General features: G+C 39.5%; 2 protein-coding genes across 3 annotated transcripts in view; one reads left to right on the forward strand and one right to left on the reverse strand.

Annotated features, from left to right (window-relative positions):
* Positions 1 to 20000, reverse strand: part of LOC143033856 (uncharacterized) — a 51936-nt gene that overhangs the window by 13112 nt on the left and 18824 nt on the right. The gene's annotated exons all lie outside the window — the stretch shown is intronic.
* On the forward strand, positions 264 to 3125 carry LOC143035316 (uncharacterized). Its single transcript, XM_076202253.1, has 3 exons — positions 264 to 1904; positions 2028 to 2715; positions 2800 to 3125. Exons 1-3 carry the CDS (start codon positions 264 to 266, stop codon positions 3123 to 3125), a joined length of 2655 nt encoding a protein of 884 aa, XP_076058368.1.

A 20000-nucleotide genomic window follows, 5' to 3' on the forward strand; every position in this document is an offset into this window, starting at 1 on the left:
AGGTGTTTCGCAAGTGTGATTCGTTTAAGGATACAGATTCCTTGCGTAAGTTTTGTGTGGCGTTCGAGGCGGCTCACAAGGACGCCGCTCCCCCAGGTCAGGACGGTAATTTTGGACGGTAGACGCTAACGCCAAAGGCGGCGGTGACTCAGCTGCCAGGCGCACCGCAAGAGGATCTCCAGCCTCAGGTCGCTGGGACCCGCCCGCCACCCCACAAACCCCGCTGTGGCAACTGTGGGGGCAAACACAAGCAAGGGAAAGGCATGTGTCCTGCGGAGACGCTGACATGCTACGGGTGCGGCAAGACCGGTCATCTACGTCGCCTGTGCAGGAAGGGTAAAAAAGCAGCTGCGACGGAGGAGGGGGAAGCCTCCAGTATAGTAATTGCAGCCGCAGGGAAAGCCCAGAGCCAGCCGTGTATCTGGGTGACCATCAGCGACACACGGAAGGAGAAGACATCGGCCAGCATCCGAGTGGTACCGGACACAGGAGCCCAGGTGTGTGTCGCGAGACCAGGCCTGCTAGCCGCCCTGGGCGTTGATACGACATCGCTAGTGAGCCGGGGCAGCCTGCGTGACGTTGCAAATGTGAGCCTGAAACCCATGGGCGCAGTCACCTGTCGCATGCCACATGGCAGCAGGTTCACGACGCAAGAGGTCTTTGTCGTGAAGACCGCCTCCCGGTACTACATTTCCTTACAGGCCTGTAAGGATCTGGGTTTGGTACACCCTGACTTCCCGCACCAGCCCGCAGTTGCAGCATCGGCTGCCACCGAGTCAACTGACGGCGTACTGCCGCCGCCGCGGCCTACCTCAGTCCCGTTCACCTCACTAGAAGAAAATGTGCCACAGCTAGAGAACTGGCTTCTCCGCCATTTTTCTGGGTCATCGTTCAACACTGACAGAAGCCCTCTGCCAGTAATGGAAGGTGAGCCACATATCATCCACCTGCTCCCGGACGCCAAGCCCTACGCCTGCCATACACCGGCTTCGGTGCCGAAACACTGGGAGGAGGTGGTGAAGAAGCAGCTGGACGAGCACGTGAGGAAGGGGATCTTGGAGCCGGTACCAGTTGGAGAGGCAGCAGAATGGTGCGCAAGGATGGTGGTGGTCGCGAAGAAGTTGGGCCAACCGAGACACACCATCGACTACCAGAAACTCAATGCTGCCTGCAGGAGAGAGACCCACCACAACCCTACACCGTTTGAAATGGTATCTGGCATCCCACGCCACACCTACAAGACTACAGCAGATGCTCACTGGGGCTTCCATCAAGTAGAGCTGCAGGAAGCCAGCAGAAGGCTCACTACCTTCATCACACCTTGGGGCAGGTATAGGTACTGTAGAACTCCCATGGGCCACTGTGCTGCTCCGGATGCCTATACCAGAAGGTACGACGACGCCATCGCTAGGATCCCAAGAAAATTCAAGTGTGTGGACGATACCCTGCTGTACGACGCCAGCGTGGAAGAAGCCTTCTGGCACACGTATGATTTTCTGGAGACGTGTGCCATGAAAGGTGTGACCTTGAAACCAGAAAAATTCAGGTTTTGTAGAAGACAGGTGGACTTTGTGGGCTTTCATGTAGGCTGGGACGCCTACAAGCCCACAGAAGAAAGACTGGCCGCCATCAGGAACTTTGACATGCCTGCCGAACCATCTATAACAGACATACGCTCCTGGCATGGGTTCGTTAACCAGCTGGCACCTTTCCTAGCCACCGCACCAGTCATGGAGCCATTACGGGAGTTACTACGGAAACCACAGGGGAGGAAAGTCTACTGGGACGAAAACCTACAGGAAAAGTTCCGGCAAGCCAAAAAAGTAGTCTGCAGGCTCGCCAAAGAGGGCCTAACATATTACGACAAGGACAGACCTACGGTGGTAGTGACGGACTGGAGCAAGGTGGGCATTGGCTTTGTTATTTTACAGCAATACTGTTCCTGACCCCGGAGAGAGGCTCCCTTCTGCTTCAATAGCTGGTGGCGCTTAGCGCTGTGTGGCAGCCGTCACTGAACACCCGCGGAGGCAGGTTACGCACCGGTGGAGGGCGAAGCTCTAACTGTCGCATGGTGCCTCCGTAAAGCTCGCCTTTTCCTGCTTGGATGCCCCAATCTCCTCATAATCACCGACCACCGTCCGCTAGTGAAGCTCCTGGGAGACAGAGAGCTGAAAGACGTAGTGAACCCGAGACTGTTTGCCCTGAAGGAGAAACGCTGCAGTAAAGGTTCCAGATCAAGTACCTCACGTTATCCGGCGCTCTGTGCACCACCGGACGTCATAGATGAAGAGCTGGCCAACGACATGGAAGCTGCTGTGGCGGCCGCAACAGTGGCGGTGCTCGACAGCGATGACCAAATAGCCCTGGATAACTCAGCAGTGGTGCAGGCCGCCGCCGATGAACCAGACTATCAGCTACTCATCGCTAAAGTGACAGCAGGAGATTGGCACCCACAACGGGCTCAAGAGCTGACCTGCCTGCGCCAGTTTTATGGAGTCAGAGACAGGCTGGCGGTATCGCAAGGGCTGGTGACATACACCTACGAACAAGGAGCGGTCCGTTTAGTGGTACCTGCAGCATTGAGACACCGTGTGGCAGCAAACCTCCACGCAAGCCATCAAGGTTTAGACGGGATGCTACGAAGGGCGAGACAGGCTGTGTACTGGCCTGGCATGGAGGGTGACCTACAGCACTACAGAGACACCTGTGCCAGCTGTAACACGCACTCACCCTCGTAAGCCGCCGAACCCCTCACCCTGACACCCCCACCCCAGTACCCATTCCAACACACCGTGGCAGACCTGTTCCAGCTCGACGGACGAGTATATTTAGCGTACGCAGACAGGCTCACGGGCTGGCTGGAAATAGCGCACTTGACCAGCGAAGCTACATCAAGCAAGCTCTCGTCAATACTTCGGCAGTACTTCCATCGGTGGGGCGCACCAGAGTTAATCTCGACAGACGGTGGAACCAACCTAACCAGCGAGGAGATGCGCAACTTCTTTGGGAAATGGGGAGTGAAGGACCTCTGCCCACTTCCCACAGTCGAACGGGTGTGCAGAGGTGGCAGTCAAGTCTGCCAAGAGGCTACTTCGCGACAACACAGGCGTCGGAGGGAGCCTTGACACCGACAGAGCAGCGATGGCGTTACTGCAGTATTTAAACACACCTCTACGCGGGGTGAACAAGTCACCAGCGCAGCTGGCCATGGGCAGGCAGCTGCGGGACGGTGTTCCAGTCCACAGGCAACACTACAAAGTGGACATCCACTGGCGACACGCCCTCCGGACAAGGGAGCGTGAGGCAGTACGGCAACAGAAAGCATGGGTTGAGAAACAAGGCACACCCAGATCGCTGCCCCCATTAACGCTTGGTACCCGTGTGTTTGTGCAAGACCAGTTCACGAAGCTGTGGGACAGACGAGGCGTGGTCAGTGAAATACTGCCGCATTATCAATATACAGTCAAACTCGAGGGAAGTGGACGACTGACGCTACGCAACCGCAGGCATCTGCGAGCCGTAAGAGGCTCATCTCAACTCACAACACGGACAAATCCAAGCTCTCTTTCTCCACCAACACCTCGACTCGACACACAATAAGAGACGTTGGATCGCCCACGGCGTCGTGTCAAACAACCGGCATGGATGGCAGATTATATTATCACACCCTCACATGAGATATATGCGTGTATACCTGTGTTTGTATACACATATGTGGGTATTCGTGTGTGTAAGCGTACATATGTGGGTATTCGTGTGTGTAAGCGTACATGTGTTTGTATTTACGTATGCATTTTGTACAACTACAGTGTTTTTTCCCTTGGTTCATCTTATACCCTGTAGGATACCGTGATTAAATTTACGTTCCTTTATGTTTATATTCGTGAGTTTGTTCCTGCAGTCAGATACTACACTGTCCATATATTATGAATACCATGTACATGTATTATCTTGGGGGGAGATGTAGGATATGTACGATATGTTGGGCCGACATATCGGCAACGCGCAAGCCGTACTCGGCGCTGCCGCGCATGATCGGGCCCAGTACACTGTAGACCATGTTATAATAAAGTCTATTATACAAATAGTAATAATGTGTGTGTGTGTGTGTGTGTGTGTGTGTGTGTGTGTGTGTGTGTGTGTGTGTGTGTGTGTGTGTGTGTGTGTGTGTGTGTGTATGCGTGTGTGTTTGTGTGTGTGTGTGTGTATGCGTGTGTATACGTGTGTGTGTGCGTGTGTGTGTGTGTGTTGCTATGAAGGTAAGACAGATGAGTGGAAAAGGCGGTAGAGAAACGCGGGTTGGAGCAAGAACACTATATTCTTGACGTTTCAACTACAAGTCTTCTTCACTCTGGAGAAGGCTTGTAGTCGAAACGTCTAGAGCAGTCATTCTCAACGGGACGATTTTTTAGCTCAGGGGGGCGATTTTTTAGCTCAGGGGGGCGAAAAACGTCACAGGTATTGCTTCAAACTGACAAATTTTAAGCCTAATATAAAAGATCTAGCAGCGAAGCACCAGGCCCAAGGATCTCATTAAAACATAACGAGAGTAAAACATTTTTAATTAGTTGTTTACCATTGTTGCAATAATCTTTATTATTATTTTCCTATTAAGGGGGGCGATCCTTTTTTTTTAATTGAAAAAGGGGGCGATACGGCTAAGAAGGTTGAGAAACCTTGGTCTAGAGTATAGTGTTCTCGCTCCAACCCACGTTTCTCTACCACCTTTTCCACTCATATATAAATATATATATATATATATATATATATATATATATATATATATATATATATATATATATATATATATATATATATATATATAAAGTACTTCTGCTCCTTCCTGGACTTTACCTATACCACTCTTGCCATACATATATATATATATATATATATTATATATATATATATATATATATACATATATATATATAATATATATATATATATATATGTATATATATGAATATATATACATATATGTATATATTTATATATGTATATATATATATATATATATATATATATATATATATATATATATATATATATATATATATATATATCAAGGACTACTATTACACAGGACGTGCGCACCCAGATCCCTGGGTCCGCTAGCGGAGCCCATTGCTTTCTTTGTAACCTAACATTTTATATTGGACAAATATATCAAAACTAGAAACCTAACATTTTATATTGGACAAATATATCAAAACTAGAAACCTAACATTGTATATAGGATAAATATATCTACTATTGACTTATTCAATGCAGTATAAGTTAATATAAGCTTTTATAGTGAAATAAGAAACTATTTTTAAGGCACTGTTATACTTTGAAATACCAACTTTAGCCGGACTTGACAGGTATTATTGTATGAGGTTAGTGGACACTAGGGTTGTCGATTTATATATATATATATATATATATATATATATATATATATATATATATATATATATAGTATATATAGTATATATATATATATATATAATAAATTTTTATTTCAATCAGATTTATTTGATTTAAATAGATTTTTTATAGATTTTGAATGTTGTGGGATTACTATCTGATATGCGATCAGATTGCTAAAGGACATTTTTAGCATATCAATATAAGGAGCAGTGTTATATAGACTTGCCACAAGTATACAAGGAACGGTAAAAGCCTACATGTATATATCACTGTGCAGCCCACAATAAGTTTCAACAAGATTCTTGTTGAAACTTGTTCTAGGTAAGCAGCTTCTCACTGAGTCAGTTGCTGCTTTGGAATCAACCATGAAGGATGTTTTCTGGACCTGGCAGAGTGGTTCCTTCAGGCAGAAAAAATTATCCTGTCTGGAATTATTTTGAAAAACTACCAACAACTTCTGGCAAAGGGTACCAAGCTAAATGCAAAGACTGCAGGCAGAAACTACAGGGCATTGTGTCAAGATTAAAATCTCACAGAGATAAATGCCAAGGTCAGCCACAGCATACAGAAGAAGAAATTGATGACCCAGGTAAATAATTTTACTTACATTGTGTGCATTCCTCCCTTTTCATACGCAACTATATAAATTTGGTGAACAATGGAGAGCATGTGCAATAAAAATGTGAAGGCTTAAAGAGATGATACTTCAACTTCATTACTTCTAAATTTGGGTAATGACTATATTATTATAATATACTGTATCCACTCTACTTTGGGGCCTGGATGATTGTTATTCATTTCATTCAACATTGTGTAATATATATCATAGGTTCCATTGGAATTCAGCCCACATGGGATTCAGCCCAAAGGGATTTAGCCTAACCTAACCCAACTGACCCATTATTTTTAGTGAATTTAAAAGTGGACTGAATCCTGTGTGGGTTGAATTCCAAACCCACCTATTTCATATCCTGTTTATTATTTCCAAATAATTTAGTGGCTTGTGTGAATATGATCATTATCTAAAAAAATAACTACTGTACTCAAAAGTAGCCTAAATCACACTGTATTCATTCATTTATTTATTTATTTATAAATTATGCAATATGCTACAATTTTCTGTTTCCATTTCAGGACCTGTATCAACAGCTTCAATTCCTTCATCATCGGCTCCACTTGAATTATATGCAAACCTGACTCCACCATTAAAAAGGTCACTATCAGACTCCTCCACAGGCGCCATTTCTGCTAAATCATTTTCATCTAAAAGAAAGTCATCAACATCTCTGGACAGATTTATCATAAAAACTTCAGCCTCTCAAAAGTAAAATCTCGACAAAGAAGTTGCAAGAATTATATTTGCTACAAATTCACCATTTCGTCTTGTTCAACATCCTCAGTTTCTCAAGATGGTTCAAAACCTGAGACCAGGTTATATTCCTCCATCCAGAAAAGATATTGCTGATAAGTACTTGGATCTTGTGTATGAAAAGGAATATAAAGTGTGCAGATGACCAGAATGACCAGAATAATGAAAATGTATGTCTTTCAATTGATGGGTGGTCTAACATCCATAATGAGCCCATAATATGTGTTATTCCAAAAACATCCACTGGTCAGATTTATTTAGTTGACACAATAGACACATCAGGGAAACCTCACACTGCTGAATATCTTCTACAACTTGTACAAAATTCGATCAAGAAGGCTGAACAAGATTTTGGTTGTCACATTGGAAGTGTTGTGACAGACAATGCAGCAAATGTCACCAAGATGAGAAAAGTCCTGGAGGAATCGAGTGAACCTGACCATACCATCCTCACATACGGCTTATACTGTTCCTTGTATACTTGTGGCAAGTCTATATAACACTGCTCATTATATTGATATGCTAAAAATGTCCTTTACCAATCAGATCGCATATCAGATAGCAATTCCACAATATCTAAAATCTATGAAAAAAACTATTTAAATAAAATAAATCTGATTTAAATAAAAACATATCTTTTTATATCTTTTAAAAAGATAAAAAAAAAATTGCCAACTCTGGTGTCCACTAACCTCATACAATAATACCTGTTAAGTCCGGTTAAAATTGGTATTTCAAAGCATAGCAGTGCCTTAAAAATAGTTTCTTATTTCACTATAAAAGTTTATATTATCTTATACTGCATTGAATAAGTCAGTAGCTGATATATTTGTCCTATATACAATGTTAGGTTTCTATTTTTGATATATTTGTCCAATATAAAATGTTAGGTTAGAAAGAAAGCAATGGCCTCCGCTAGCGGAACCAGGGATCTGGGTGCGCACGTCCTGTGTAATAGTAGTCCTTGATATATATATATATATATATATATATATATATATATATATATATATATATATATATATATATATATATATATATATATATATATTGTTACGGGACGGGCTGGTTAGTGAAGAGACGTTACGTATAACGGATAAGTGCTTAAGAACCAGCTCACTTCTAGAAGCCACTGTAGGACTGAACTATCAGGTCAGGGCCTAGATAATTCGTAAGACTAGAAGTAAAGGTAACAAAGAAGATTCCAGGAAAGGAATATTAAACTAGCGATAAAACTAGTAAACGAAATGATTAATATGGAAAATATTTACAGGCAATCAACACAAAAGAGAATGGGCAGTAGGGTCAATGGGACCGTTACACGATTATAAGAATATGGAAATTATCGTTCAAATAAGAAACACAAGATACGTATACAATATGGTACTATCTAAGTACAAAGAGATCAGGAACATGCATCAAAATAAGTAATAAGTACAAATATAAGTATAAAGTAATGCAATGTATATCAGACACGTAATGTAGGCAAAAAGGGTGATCACTTCACACCAATCGTCTCATGAATCTAAACTTCTAGTTTTTATCAAGAGATCAATATGTGAGAAAATGACAAGGAGTGAGCGATTTCCACCGCTTATATACCATTGGACCGGAAGCGGGATACTTCCGGTGAAGTGTGCGGGAGAGCGAAAGGAGGGGAGGAGGGTAAGTTAACACACGTCAACATGGGTAGTTTTAAGACCCTCGACTCGCTTGAACAATCTACTTATTTAGTAACTGTCAAATCTGTGCGCTCCGAACTATTCAGGATTTCGCTTGTCTGTTTGTTCTACAAGAGTGCGCACCTTTCTCCGCACGTAGGCAAGATTACATATAGTGGACGGGCGTTACTGCTTAACATTGTTACAATACATACATAGACAAGAAATATGAACATAGTTATGTAATACAAAGGAACACAATTCTATAACATAATTACACATATGACGTAATATCTAATATTACGTTACACCTCCACCGTTTGGGAAAGCTTTTCACTTTCTGTTGAAAAGCTATGTTCTAGAAAGGACGTCGGCTAAAACATTAAAGACGCCTTTAATGTGATGAATTGTTAGATTAAAGGGTTGGAGAAATAAACTCCAACGTGTAAGTCTCGGATTCTTGTTTTTCATAGTCTGTAGGAACTTTAAGGGGTTGTGATCCAAATAGACTTGAATGGTAGTTGAGGAACCCAGGTAGACTTCGAAGTGGATAAGGGCCTGGACCAAAGCGAGCGTCTCCTTCTCAATTGTTGAGTAGTTCTTCTGCGCAGGGGACAGCTTCTTGCTGTAGTAGGCGATAGCGTGAAGAACTTCATTGTGTTCTTGCAAGAGGGCGGCACCGATACCGGTGTCGCTGTCGTCGACTTGCAGAAGAAAGGGTCGTTGGAAATCGGGTGCCCTTAGAACTGGTGCGTTAGTGAGAAGGGACTTCAGGTTTTTGAAGGCCGTCTCACAGGTAGGTGTCCACACGAAGTCGTGGTCTTTTCTCAACAGGTCAGTCAATGGTTCTGCTACATCTGAAAAATTTGGAAAAAAACGGCGATAATAGCCACTCATTCCTAGGAATCGACGTACCTCTCTACGATTAGTGGGTGTTGGTACATCATTGATGGCTTTTATCTTGGCGTCTATTGGAAACACTTGGGAATTTCCAACTTTAAATCCCAAATAGGGGACCTGTGTATGTCCGAAATCACATTTGGACAAATTGATGGTAAGGTTTGCTTGTTCTGCTCTATAAAAGAAATTATTTAGGTGTTCAATGTGTTCTGTCCAAGACTGACTAAATATTATCACATCATCTAGATAAGTTTTTACTCCTGGCAATCCTGCAACAAGATTACTTATCATTCTTTGGTAAGTGGCAGGGGCATTTTTAAGCCCAAATGGCATTGCTCTGAATTGGAACAATCCCTCTTCCGTAATGAAAGCGGTAACTTCTCTTGAGCGAGGGTGTACAGGGATTTGATAGTATCCCCTTAACATATCCAACTTGGATACATACTTGGCAGTTCCTAGACTGTCTATGATATCATCTATCCTAGGGATAGGAAAAGCATTGGCCTTAGTATGGGCATTAATTTTCCTGTAGTCAATGCACAGGCGATAAGAATTGTTAGATTTAGGGACAAGAATGCAAGGAGATGCCCAAGGACTACTGGAGGGTTCAATTATTCCCTGTTGAAGCAGTGTTTATTTCTGCTTTTATGAACTCCTTCTTTTTTGGATTGACTCTATAAGGGGCTTGTTTGATAGCTCTTGGCGAGTCTAGAATTATTTCATGTTCTATCAAAGAAGTGAATCTTGGGGAATCTAGAAATAATTTTGGAAAACTTCTTAAGAGAGAAAGAATGTCTTTACCTTGTTTCTCAGATAAGTGTCCTACTTTTATCTGAAGATTTTGTAGTATCTGAGAGTTTTCCAAGGGAATCTCAGGAGGATTAGGCAGGTTATCAGGAGGCTCTTCCGATTCTATTGTGGTAGAGCTGCAAATTGGAATTGGATCTCTGGAATGATAAGGTTTTAAGGTATTTATGTGACAGAGACGGGAACTCTTTCTTCTGTCTGGAGTTTTGATTATGTAGTTGAGATCACTGGCTCTGGACAAGACTTCATAGGGTCCTTTGTATTTAGCCTGCAATGGATCTCCTGGTATGGGAAGATAAAGTAACACTTGATCTCCTGGAGAGAAAGTTCTAAGTTTAGAATTTTTATCATACCGACCTTTCATTACTCGTTGAGCATTCGTCAAGTTCTCTCTTGCCAAATTCCAAGCTTCTAACAACTTCTCGGTGACCTGGGACACGTATTTCAAAGAAGGAACTGGTGGTTCTTCTTTCATCCATTGTTCATGAAGTATCTTTAGGGGACCACGGACTTCATGACCGAAGACTAATTCTGACGGGCTGAATCCAAGGCTTTCTTGAATTGTTGTTCGGGTGGCGAACAACAAAAAGGGGAGTCCGTCTTCCCAATTTCGAGTGTTCTCAGCACAGAATATTCTTAACATTGTCTTGAGCGTTTGGTGAAAGCGCTCTAGAGCACCTTGTGATTGAGGATGATAGGCGGAGGAAGTTACATGATTTATACCTAGTGTTACAAGAGTTTCTCTAAACTTGTTGGAAAGAAAATTACTTCCTTGATCACTTTGAATGTTCTTGGGAAATCCTACCATAGTGAAATATTTCAACATTTCTCTGATTATGTTTTGAGCTTTAATATTTTTCAAAGGAATTGCTTCTGGAAAACGAGTGCTCATACACATGATTGTGAGAATGTACTGATTTCCTTTACTTGAAGGAGGTAAAGGTCCTACACAGTCAATAAGAACTTTTTTAAATGGCTCTTCCATTACAGGAATGGGATGGAGTGGAGCTTCTACAATTTTCTGGTTGGGCTTACCTACAAGTTGACATGTATGACATGTTTTACAATATTGGGCAACATCTTTGACAACCGTGGGCCAATGGAAATGTTGGGTTATGTTGAACAAGGTCTTTCTTACCCCTAAGTGACCTGCTAAGGGAGTATCATGAGCCAATCTTAGAACATTATTCCTGAAACCAAGAGGGAGGACTATTTGATTCCTTACTTGCCATGGCTGGTCAGCGGTTGCGGTGGATGCTCTCCATTTTCGTATTAGGACTCCGTTTACTATATAGCAACCTCGTGACATATTTTCAACTTCTTCTGGAGATGAAACAATCTCGTACAAATTTTTAAGAGAAGGATCTGACTTCTGTTCTTTGATTAATTCTGCTCTAGATAGAGAAACTGGTGAAGAAGAAGATGGGTCAGTTTGGGAGAATAGGGATTCTAAATTATAGGTCTCCTCTTCAGATTTCTTGTACTGAGATCTGGTTACAGCACAAGCGGGAAACAACTGTAAGTTATCTGAAGGTTCTACTGAGGTCTTAGGGTTATTTGTTATTAAGGGAGAAATGACTTTGCTTCCAGCGATGTCATTGGCCAACAATAAGGATATTCCTACTATGGGAAGAGAGTCTACTACTGCTACTTTAACCATTCCGGTTGTTAAATCAGACCGCAAGAAAACATTATGTAATGGACATTTTACAATTCCTCCAACTCCTTCTATCAATATATCATAACCTGTATATGACTCACCCAGATTCTGCAAGACAGAATTTAAAATCAGACTTTGCTTTGCTCCTGTGTCTCGGAGTATGGAAATAGGATATTGTTGTGAACTACTACTATGAGATATAGTTCCTGAAGATACAAATGGTTTGAAACAAGGATCATGATCTGATGAGGGTGGTTCTACATTACTTGACAATACCGGCTTCTTTGGTAGTGTATCCTGAATAGAGGATTTTGAATCATCTGATTTTATATTACTTACAAGAGTTGGTGTCTTATTGGAGAATGAGGGTGTCAGTCTCTTTCTGCAATTAGAAATGTGATGGCCAACCTGTTTACAATATGAACAAGTTACAGGGGTTGGTTTGGAGGATATTGATTGAAATCAGACCTGTAACTGAAATGTGATGGGCTAGACTGAATTTCAAAGTGTTTCTTTGGGGACCAAGGATCAGAGTATTTTGTTGAATCTGGAATATATGACTTTGACTTTTGGGATTCCATTTGTCTTGACTTAGGTTTATGATTTAGTGTGAACTCATCAGCCAATACAGCAGCTTTAGTTAAAGTTTCGGGAACATGATCATCTATAAAAATCCTAAGATCTGTCTCTAAGGTATTCTTAAACTGCTCCAATAAAATCAACTGTTTAAGTCTATCTAAGGTGTCCGTTTCACTAGCCAAACACCACCTATTGAATAACCTCTCTTGTTGAGCCGCATATTCTACGTATGTTAACTGAGGTGTTTTCCTATAATTACGGAATTTCTGTCTATAGGCCTCTGGTATTAGTTCATAAGCTTTTAAATTACAAGCTTTCATATTATCATACTCGCTTTCTGCTTCTGAAAGAGAAGTATAAATTTGCTGTTTGAATGATTAATGGCCAATTTTCTTTAGGGATTTGTAACTGTTGCGCCAATTTTTCCCACTGAAGAAAGAAAGTTTCTGGCTCTCCTTCTGAAAATTGGGGTAGAAGTTTTACATACTTGGAAATATCTATATGACCTTCCTGAACTACGGGTTGTCTATCAACAATCCTAGCTTCTACTTCTGTCTTCTTTAATTCTAACTCTACTTGTTTCACTTTAGCTTCCTCTTCTCTAGCTTTAAATTCTGCCAATTTGATTTTAGTTTCGTCCTCTCTTTCTATTTGTTTCACTTTAGCTTCCTCTTCTCTAGCTCTAAATTCTGCCTCAATTTGCATTTGTTTCAGTTTAGTTTCCTCCTCTTTAGCTTTAAATTCTGCCTCAATTTGCATTTGTTTCAATTTAGCTTCCTCCTCAATTTCTACTCTCCTGACCTTTAATTCAATCTCCTTAATCTTAAGTTCGGTTAGTCGTGCCTCTATTTCTAACCTATTTGAAGGAATTTGTATAGCTGTAATCTCTTCTGGAGATAAGATCTCATCTTCGATCAGATTTTCAACGAGTTCCTGAAGTAATTTTTTCTTTCGCAAACTTGTATCAATGTCTACTCCAGAGTGCTTGCCTATTTCTATCAAAGTGTCTTTAGTTTGTTTCTTTAAGAAACTTACCTTGGGATTTTGAACGAATTCTTGAATTATATCATCCATCTCTAAAAGAATGTGTTAAATACCTGATAAAATATCCTTGGCAAGGGTCGCCACTTTGTTACGGGACGGGCTGGTTAGTGAAGAGACGTTACGTATAACGGATAAGTGCTTAAGAACCAGCTCACTTCTAGAAGCCACTGTAGGACTGAACTATCAGGTCAGGGCCTAGATAATTCGTAAGACTAGAAGTAAAGGTAACAAAGAAGATTCCAGGAAAGGAATATTAAACTAGCGATAAAACTAGTAAACGAAATGATTAATATGGAAAATATTTACAGGCAATCAACACAAAAGAGAATGGGCAGTAGGGTCAATGGGACCGTTACACGATTATAAGAATATGGAAATTATCGTTCAAATAAGAAACACAAGATACGTATACAATATGGTACTATCTAAGTACAAAGAGATCAGGAACATGCATCAAAATAAATAATAAGTACAAATATAAGTATAAAGTAATGCAATGTATATCAGACACGTAATGTAGGCAAAAAGGGTGATCACTTCACACCAATCGTCTCATGAATCTAAACTTCTAGTTTTTATCAAGAGATCAATATGTGAGAAAATGACAAGGAGTGAGCGATTTCCACCGCTTATATACCATTGGACCGGAAGCGGGATACTTCCGGTGAAGTGTGCGGGAGAGCGAAAGGAGGGGAGGAGGGTAAGTTAACACACGTCAACATGGGTAGTTTTAAGACCCTCGACTCGCTTGAACAATCTACTTATTTAGTAACTGTCAAATCTGTGCGCTCCGAACTATTCAGGATTTCGCTTGTCTGTTTGTTCTACAAGAGTGCGCACCTTTCTCCGCACGTAGGCAAGATTACATATAGTGGACGGGCGTTACTGCTTAACATTGTTACAATACATACATAGACAAGAAATATGAACATAGTTATGTAATACAAAGGAACACAATTCTATAACATAATTACACATATGACGTAATATCTAATATTACGTTACAATATATATATATATATATATATATATGCATATTATATACATACATATATATATATATATATATATAATATATATATATATACATATATATATATGATATATATTACAAAGGATTACAAAGGCAGAGCATGCCGACAGGAGACCTTTTGGTCCATATCTAGGTCGGATGCGAAAAAAATCATAATGATAATAAAACAATAAATACAAACTATAATAATGTAAATAACAAATAAAATACATAAATAAATGCATAGGTATAGTTAGATAATAAACAAACAGGTAAATAGTAAATAATGATAAATTGACATATAACTAATAGTAAATGAAAATCAGACAGACAAATGATAACAAAACAAAAACAAATAATATAAAATAAATTATAATCATTACAGCATCTTGCTTAGGTGTTAATCTAAATGATTCATAAAAGCTTCGAACTGAACTACATTGCACTACCTGTGCAGGAAGTTTATTCCATTCATTAACTACACGGTTGTGGGAATAAACACCGTGTGAGATCGAAACCTTTATTGGTACGACGTTTCGCTTGTTACAGCTTTTTCAAGTACAGACATGGCAAACACTCTGAGTATATATAGGCCAACGGGGAAGGAACTGGGAGAGGTTATCAGGAAGGATATTTTGGACAGTTTGTTGAAGTGGACTAAGGGGGACATTTCATACATTTGGATTGGGTTAACGCAGAGCTTCTTTTTAGTGAACCAGACAGGGTGAGGAGGAAATGCCTCGAAGCGGCCGCCATCCAAAGCTTCAAAACCATTGAGCAGAACAGAGGCATGTTTAACATCGCCCCTCCTATCATCCATCTATTACCCGCATTATACAAATGTATGAAATGTCCCCCTTAGTCCACTTCAACAAACTATCCGAAATGTCCTCCTTTATCTCCACCAAGTCCCACCCGTCCCCCTTCTCACACACCCGCCCCTCCACCTACCACCCACCCCTCCCTGATAACCTCTCCCATTTCCTTCCCCGTTGGCCTATATATACTCAGAGTGTTTGCCATGTCTGTACTTGAAAAAGCTTAAAAAGCGAAACGTCGTACCAATAAAGGTTTCGATCTCACACGGTGTTTATTCTCACAGTCTTGTCGGCGTTTGCCATTGTGTTTCAACTACACAGTTGGCAAAGTTGTTTCTACCTACTTCCAAATTGAATCTATTTCCGGACAGTTTGAGACCATTATTTCTTGTCTGATTCTCATTCAATGTGAAAATTTTGTCACTTTTGATGTTGTCAATTCCCTTTAGAATCTTAAAGACCTGTATCAAGTCACCTCTGAGTCTACGCTTTTTCACTAATAAAAACCTATTTTAAGTTTCCAAACAAAACATGTATTTATTATGTTGTAATTAAGTAAAAGAAAAAGTACCTGTACTTTAACTTTACCAATGCGTACAATTTGGTGATGTTTACATCACTTAAAGCTATTTCGTGGTGCTGTATTCTATGAATGCATTGTCAGTAACGTACGTTAAAACAAAACAAAAATAAATAAATAAAAACTTTTCTATGGTTACAATCATTTTGTAGTATGTGAATTATAAAATAAAGTATTTTGATTTACCAATGCAGAACATACAATATGTTGATGTTACATTGTAGACGTTTTATTATCGCCATTTTATCCTCCAGCGAAATAGCATGACGTTTAGCAATTTCACTAGGACTTTTCTTAGGAGGCATAGGGGCAAATATTGCAATTACAAGTGAATGTTAATGAGAAAATATACAAAACTTCAGTACACAGATCATAATCCAAAACAATTTCGAGATTCGAGACGCCGCCTAACGGTAGATACAGTATTAGAACTACTGTTGCCCCGATAAATAAGAAAATCAGCTGATTTCGTGTTCTAGTGAACTAGGCCATACTACTTTATGGTATGTATTTTAGGAGTTACTAAATCTTAATATTATTTTACATGTTTTTATTCTTATCTATTGTAACATGAATTTATGTGCTTCAAATGTTTTTTGTTGTTTATGCGATTCCATTATTATTGACTGACCAACGTAAAGTCAAGTAAAACGACAACTTGAATTTTATTTTTCCATATATAATTTTTGAAAACCGACGTTGAAACGTTGAAACGACGTAAGCAGAGGTGTGCCTGTATATGTCTATATATATATATATATATATATATATATATATATATATATAATTACGACTACAGAACCGTCGTAGTGAATGGCTAAAACATTTCTCATGTGCACGTATGTGCGTATGTGTACTTTTGATAAATTGTGAGTTATGCCGGTTTTCCCCACGGTAGGCCCGTAGCTCACCTACCTGACCAAACCGTCAACGCGAAGTATGAAGACTGTCAATTCTACCTTTATATACGTATTTCGTTCTTTTTTTTTTTTTTTTTTTTTGCTTTGTCAAACATGTTCCATTCATTACATAAGGATTTATGTACGTGTATTGTCTTGTGAATCTATCTTGTCAATCTTAGGAACTGATTTACGTAATATATCCAAAATTGCATATCATCATTGTGTTCGGAAGTAGCAAGCGATGGTGTGAGAACGAGAGCTGCACCTGCCTACGTGCGCCGCTCTGGTTAAAAATTGCGTGGGAGCGTAAGTTTTGGTAACAGCGTTCCAACTTCTATTTACGTATGTATCAATGTAGCTTTTCATATAAAAAACTATTAAGTTTCTGCTTGTATCTAAGATTGACAAGGTAACTTTATCATATATTATTTTGTATATCTTGTTGTAAAGAATATCCATGTATGTACGTGGAAATATTCTAAAACACCCTTGTTGTTCATCTAGCGACACTTGGCATCCCTCCGTGGCCTAGCAGAGAAATATATATATATTGGTGTTTGCAACGGAAAATTGGTCTCTGTTTATATAGAGTCCCTTACTACTAATCTGATACTTTGTCTAGCCTTATGCTAGTCCTTCTTCCACTTTGCTGGACTTAGACTTTTAGTCGTAGAGTTTTCTCGACTTTGTATTTTTTTACGTAAACTATTACGTAGGACTTAGTTTCCATTCTAATTGTCGATATTTCTCGACCTTACTACGTATTGTCTTTGAAGACTACATTGAATGTCGATATTTGATCGACTATTTATATTTACATATGTCCTGGAAAATTTAGCCATTTATGTCCTAAAGGAACCCATTGACTGGTATTTACATTTCTTATGTAAACATTTCTGTGTATCGGAACTTGTAATTTTTTGCTCGCTTGGCGACCTCTGTTTTTCGATCTTGTTTGTTTTTGTTTCTTTTAAAGGAAATAATTATTCTTTAATCAGAACTCTAGTTTTTTTAACCTGGCCCTTCCCCTAGTCGTCACAATATATATATATATATATATATATATATATATATATATATATATATATATATATGCATACATACATACGTACATACATGTGTATTTATATGTACTTATATATATATATATATATATATATATGTGTGTGTGTGTGTGTGTGTGTGTGTGTGTGTGTGTGTGTGTGTGTGTGTGTGTGTGTGTGTGTAAGTGTGTGTGTGTGTGTGTGTATACACACACACACAAACACACACACACACACACACGCACACACACACATATATATATATATATATATATATATATATATATATATATATATATATATAAATACAGTATATATATAATATATATACATTACAGGTGAAAAATGTAATCACACATTTGTCAATCACGTGAAAACCACTGTTGGAGTAGAAAAAACTGAAGACGGGGAATCTATTTGCAATCAAAATATATAGATTCTCCGTCTCCAGTCTCTTCTACTCCAACAGTGGTTTTCACGTGATATATATACATATATATCAGATAGTTGTCGAAATATACAGTTTTCCTGTATATATGTATATGTATATATATATATATATATATATATATATATATATATATATATACATATATATATATATATACAAGGTATGTTAAATAAGTAATGAGAAAATGTCAGGCGAAACATTAAATATGATTTGATCAAAATACTATTTCATGGTGAAGTACACATACATATATTCTATAAAATTACTAACTGGTAACTTTCTATATTTGTAGGTCTGAGTGCAGCGGTGAACGTGGTGGAACCAGTCTGATTCGGTTTGCCGATCTATGAACACTTGTCAAGATGCAGGGAAACATGGAGCAACGTTACACCCTCAAATTTTGTGTTAAACTTAAGAAAACTAACCAAGAAGCTTATGGAATGTTAAAGGAGGCCTATGGGAATGAACAGATGAGCCAAGCAAGTTTCTATCGGTGGTTTAACAGATTTTCTGAAGGAAATGAACAGGTTGAGGATGAACCCAGATCTGGGGCACCAAAAAGTGCACGCAAGGAGGAAAACATTGAGGTAGTGCAAAGGTTAGTGACGCAAGACCGTCGAATATCTGTGAGGATGATATCTGAAGCTGTTGGTATTAGTATTGGCACAGTTGAGACAGTTCTGACCAAAGATCTGAAGCTCCACAAAATCTGTGCCAAGTTCGTGCCAAAGATCCTCTCCGACGACCAGAGGCAGTTTTGTGTGGAATGTTGCACAAGTCAACGCTGGTGACCACCTGGATGGCCGGCAGGGGAATGAAAGTGGTACAACACCCATCCTACAGCCCTGACCTAGCCCCTTGCGACTTCCTCCTGTTCCCACACATGAAAGACAGCCTCAGGGGAACCAGATTCCAGTCAACATAGGGGCTTAAAGAGGCATCGGAAAGTTACCTGATTACGACAACCATGCTAAACAAGTCCTTTGGACCACAACTATTGCCTGCCTGCAAGCAAAGTTTAAACCCTTCGTGTTTTTCCCGAATTGTTTCGGACATCTCCAGACTGCTGCTGGACTACGTGCTACTTGACACTGTTATTTTCTCAATTACGAAACATCAACCAATATCCTACTTGCTCCCGACTACCAGAAGCTTCACCTACTAGAAGAACCATTTGTTCACGAGACCGCTGGTGTAAGCTTAGCAACTAGAATCAAGATTCGTTTACACCATAATCAAGACTTCGCTTCGCTCACCTGTTCTTACGTGCTACATACAAAAGCACACTCATCTCCTAGACTTGGTAACTGATATAACTATTTATTTCATGTTATGTGAATTGAAATATTTATGTTGAATGTGTTATTTTTCCTGACTGAACACTCATTCGTCCGAACTGAGTATTGCTTTTTTTTTTACAAAGGATTACAAAGGATTACAAAGGCGGAGTATGCCGACAGGAGACCTTTTGGTCCATATCTAGGTCGTATGCGAAAAAAAATCATAACAATAATAAAACAATAAATAAAAACTGTAATAATGTAAATAACAAATAAAATACATAAATAAATGCATAGGTATAGTTAAATAATAAACAAACAGGTAAATAGTAAATAATAGTAAATTGACATATAACTAATAATAAATGAAAATCAGACAGACAAGTGATAACAAAACAAAGACAAATAATATGAAATAAATTATAATCATTACAGCATCTTGCTTAGGTGTTTATCTAAATGATTCTTAAAGCTTCGAA

This window comes from Oratosquilla oratoria, chromosome 2 (genome assembly GCF_046742065.1).
Source record: "Oratosquilla oratoria isolate Oo_2021 chromosome 2, ASM4674206v1, whole genome shotgun sequence".
Taxonomy (NCBI): Eukaryota; Metazoa; Arthropoda; class Malacostraca; order Stomatopoda; family Squillidae; genus Oratosquilla; species Oratosquilla oratoria.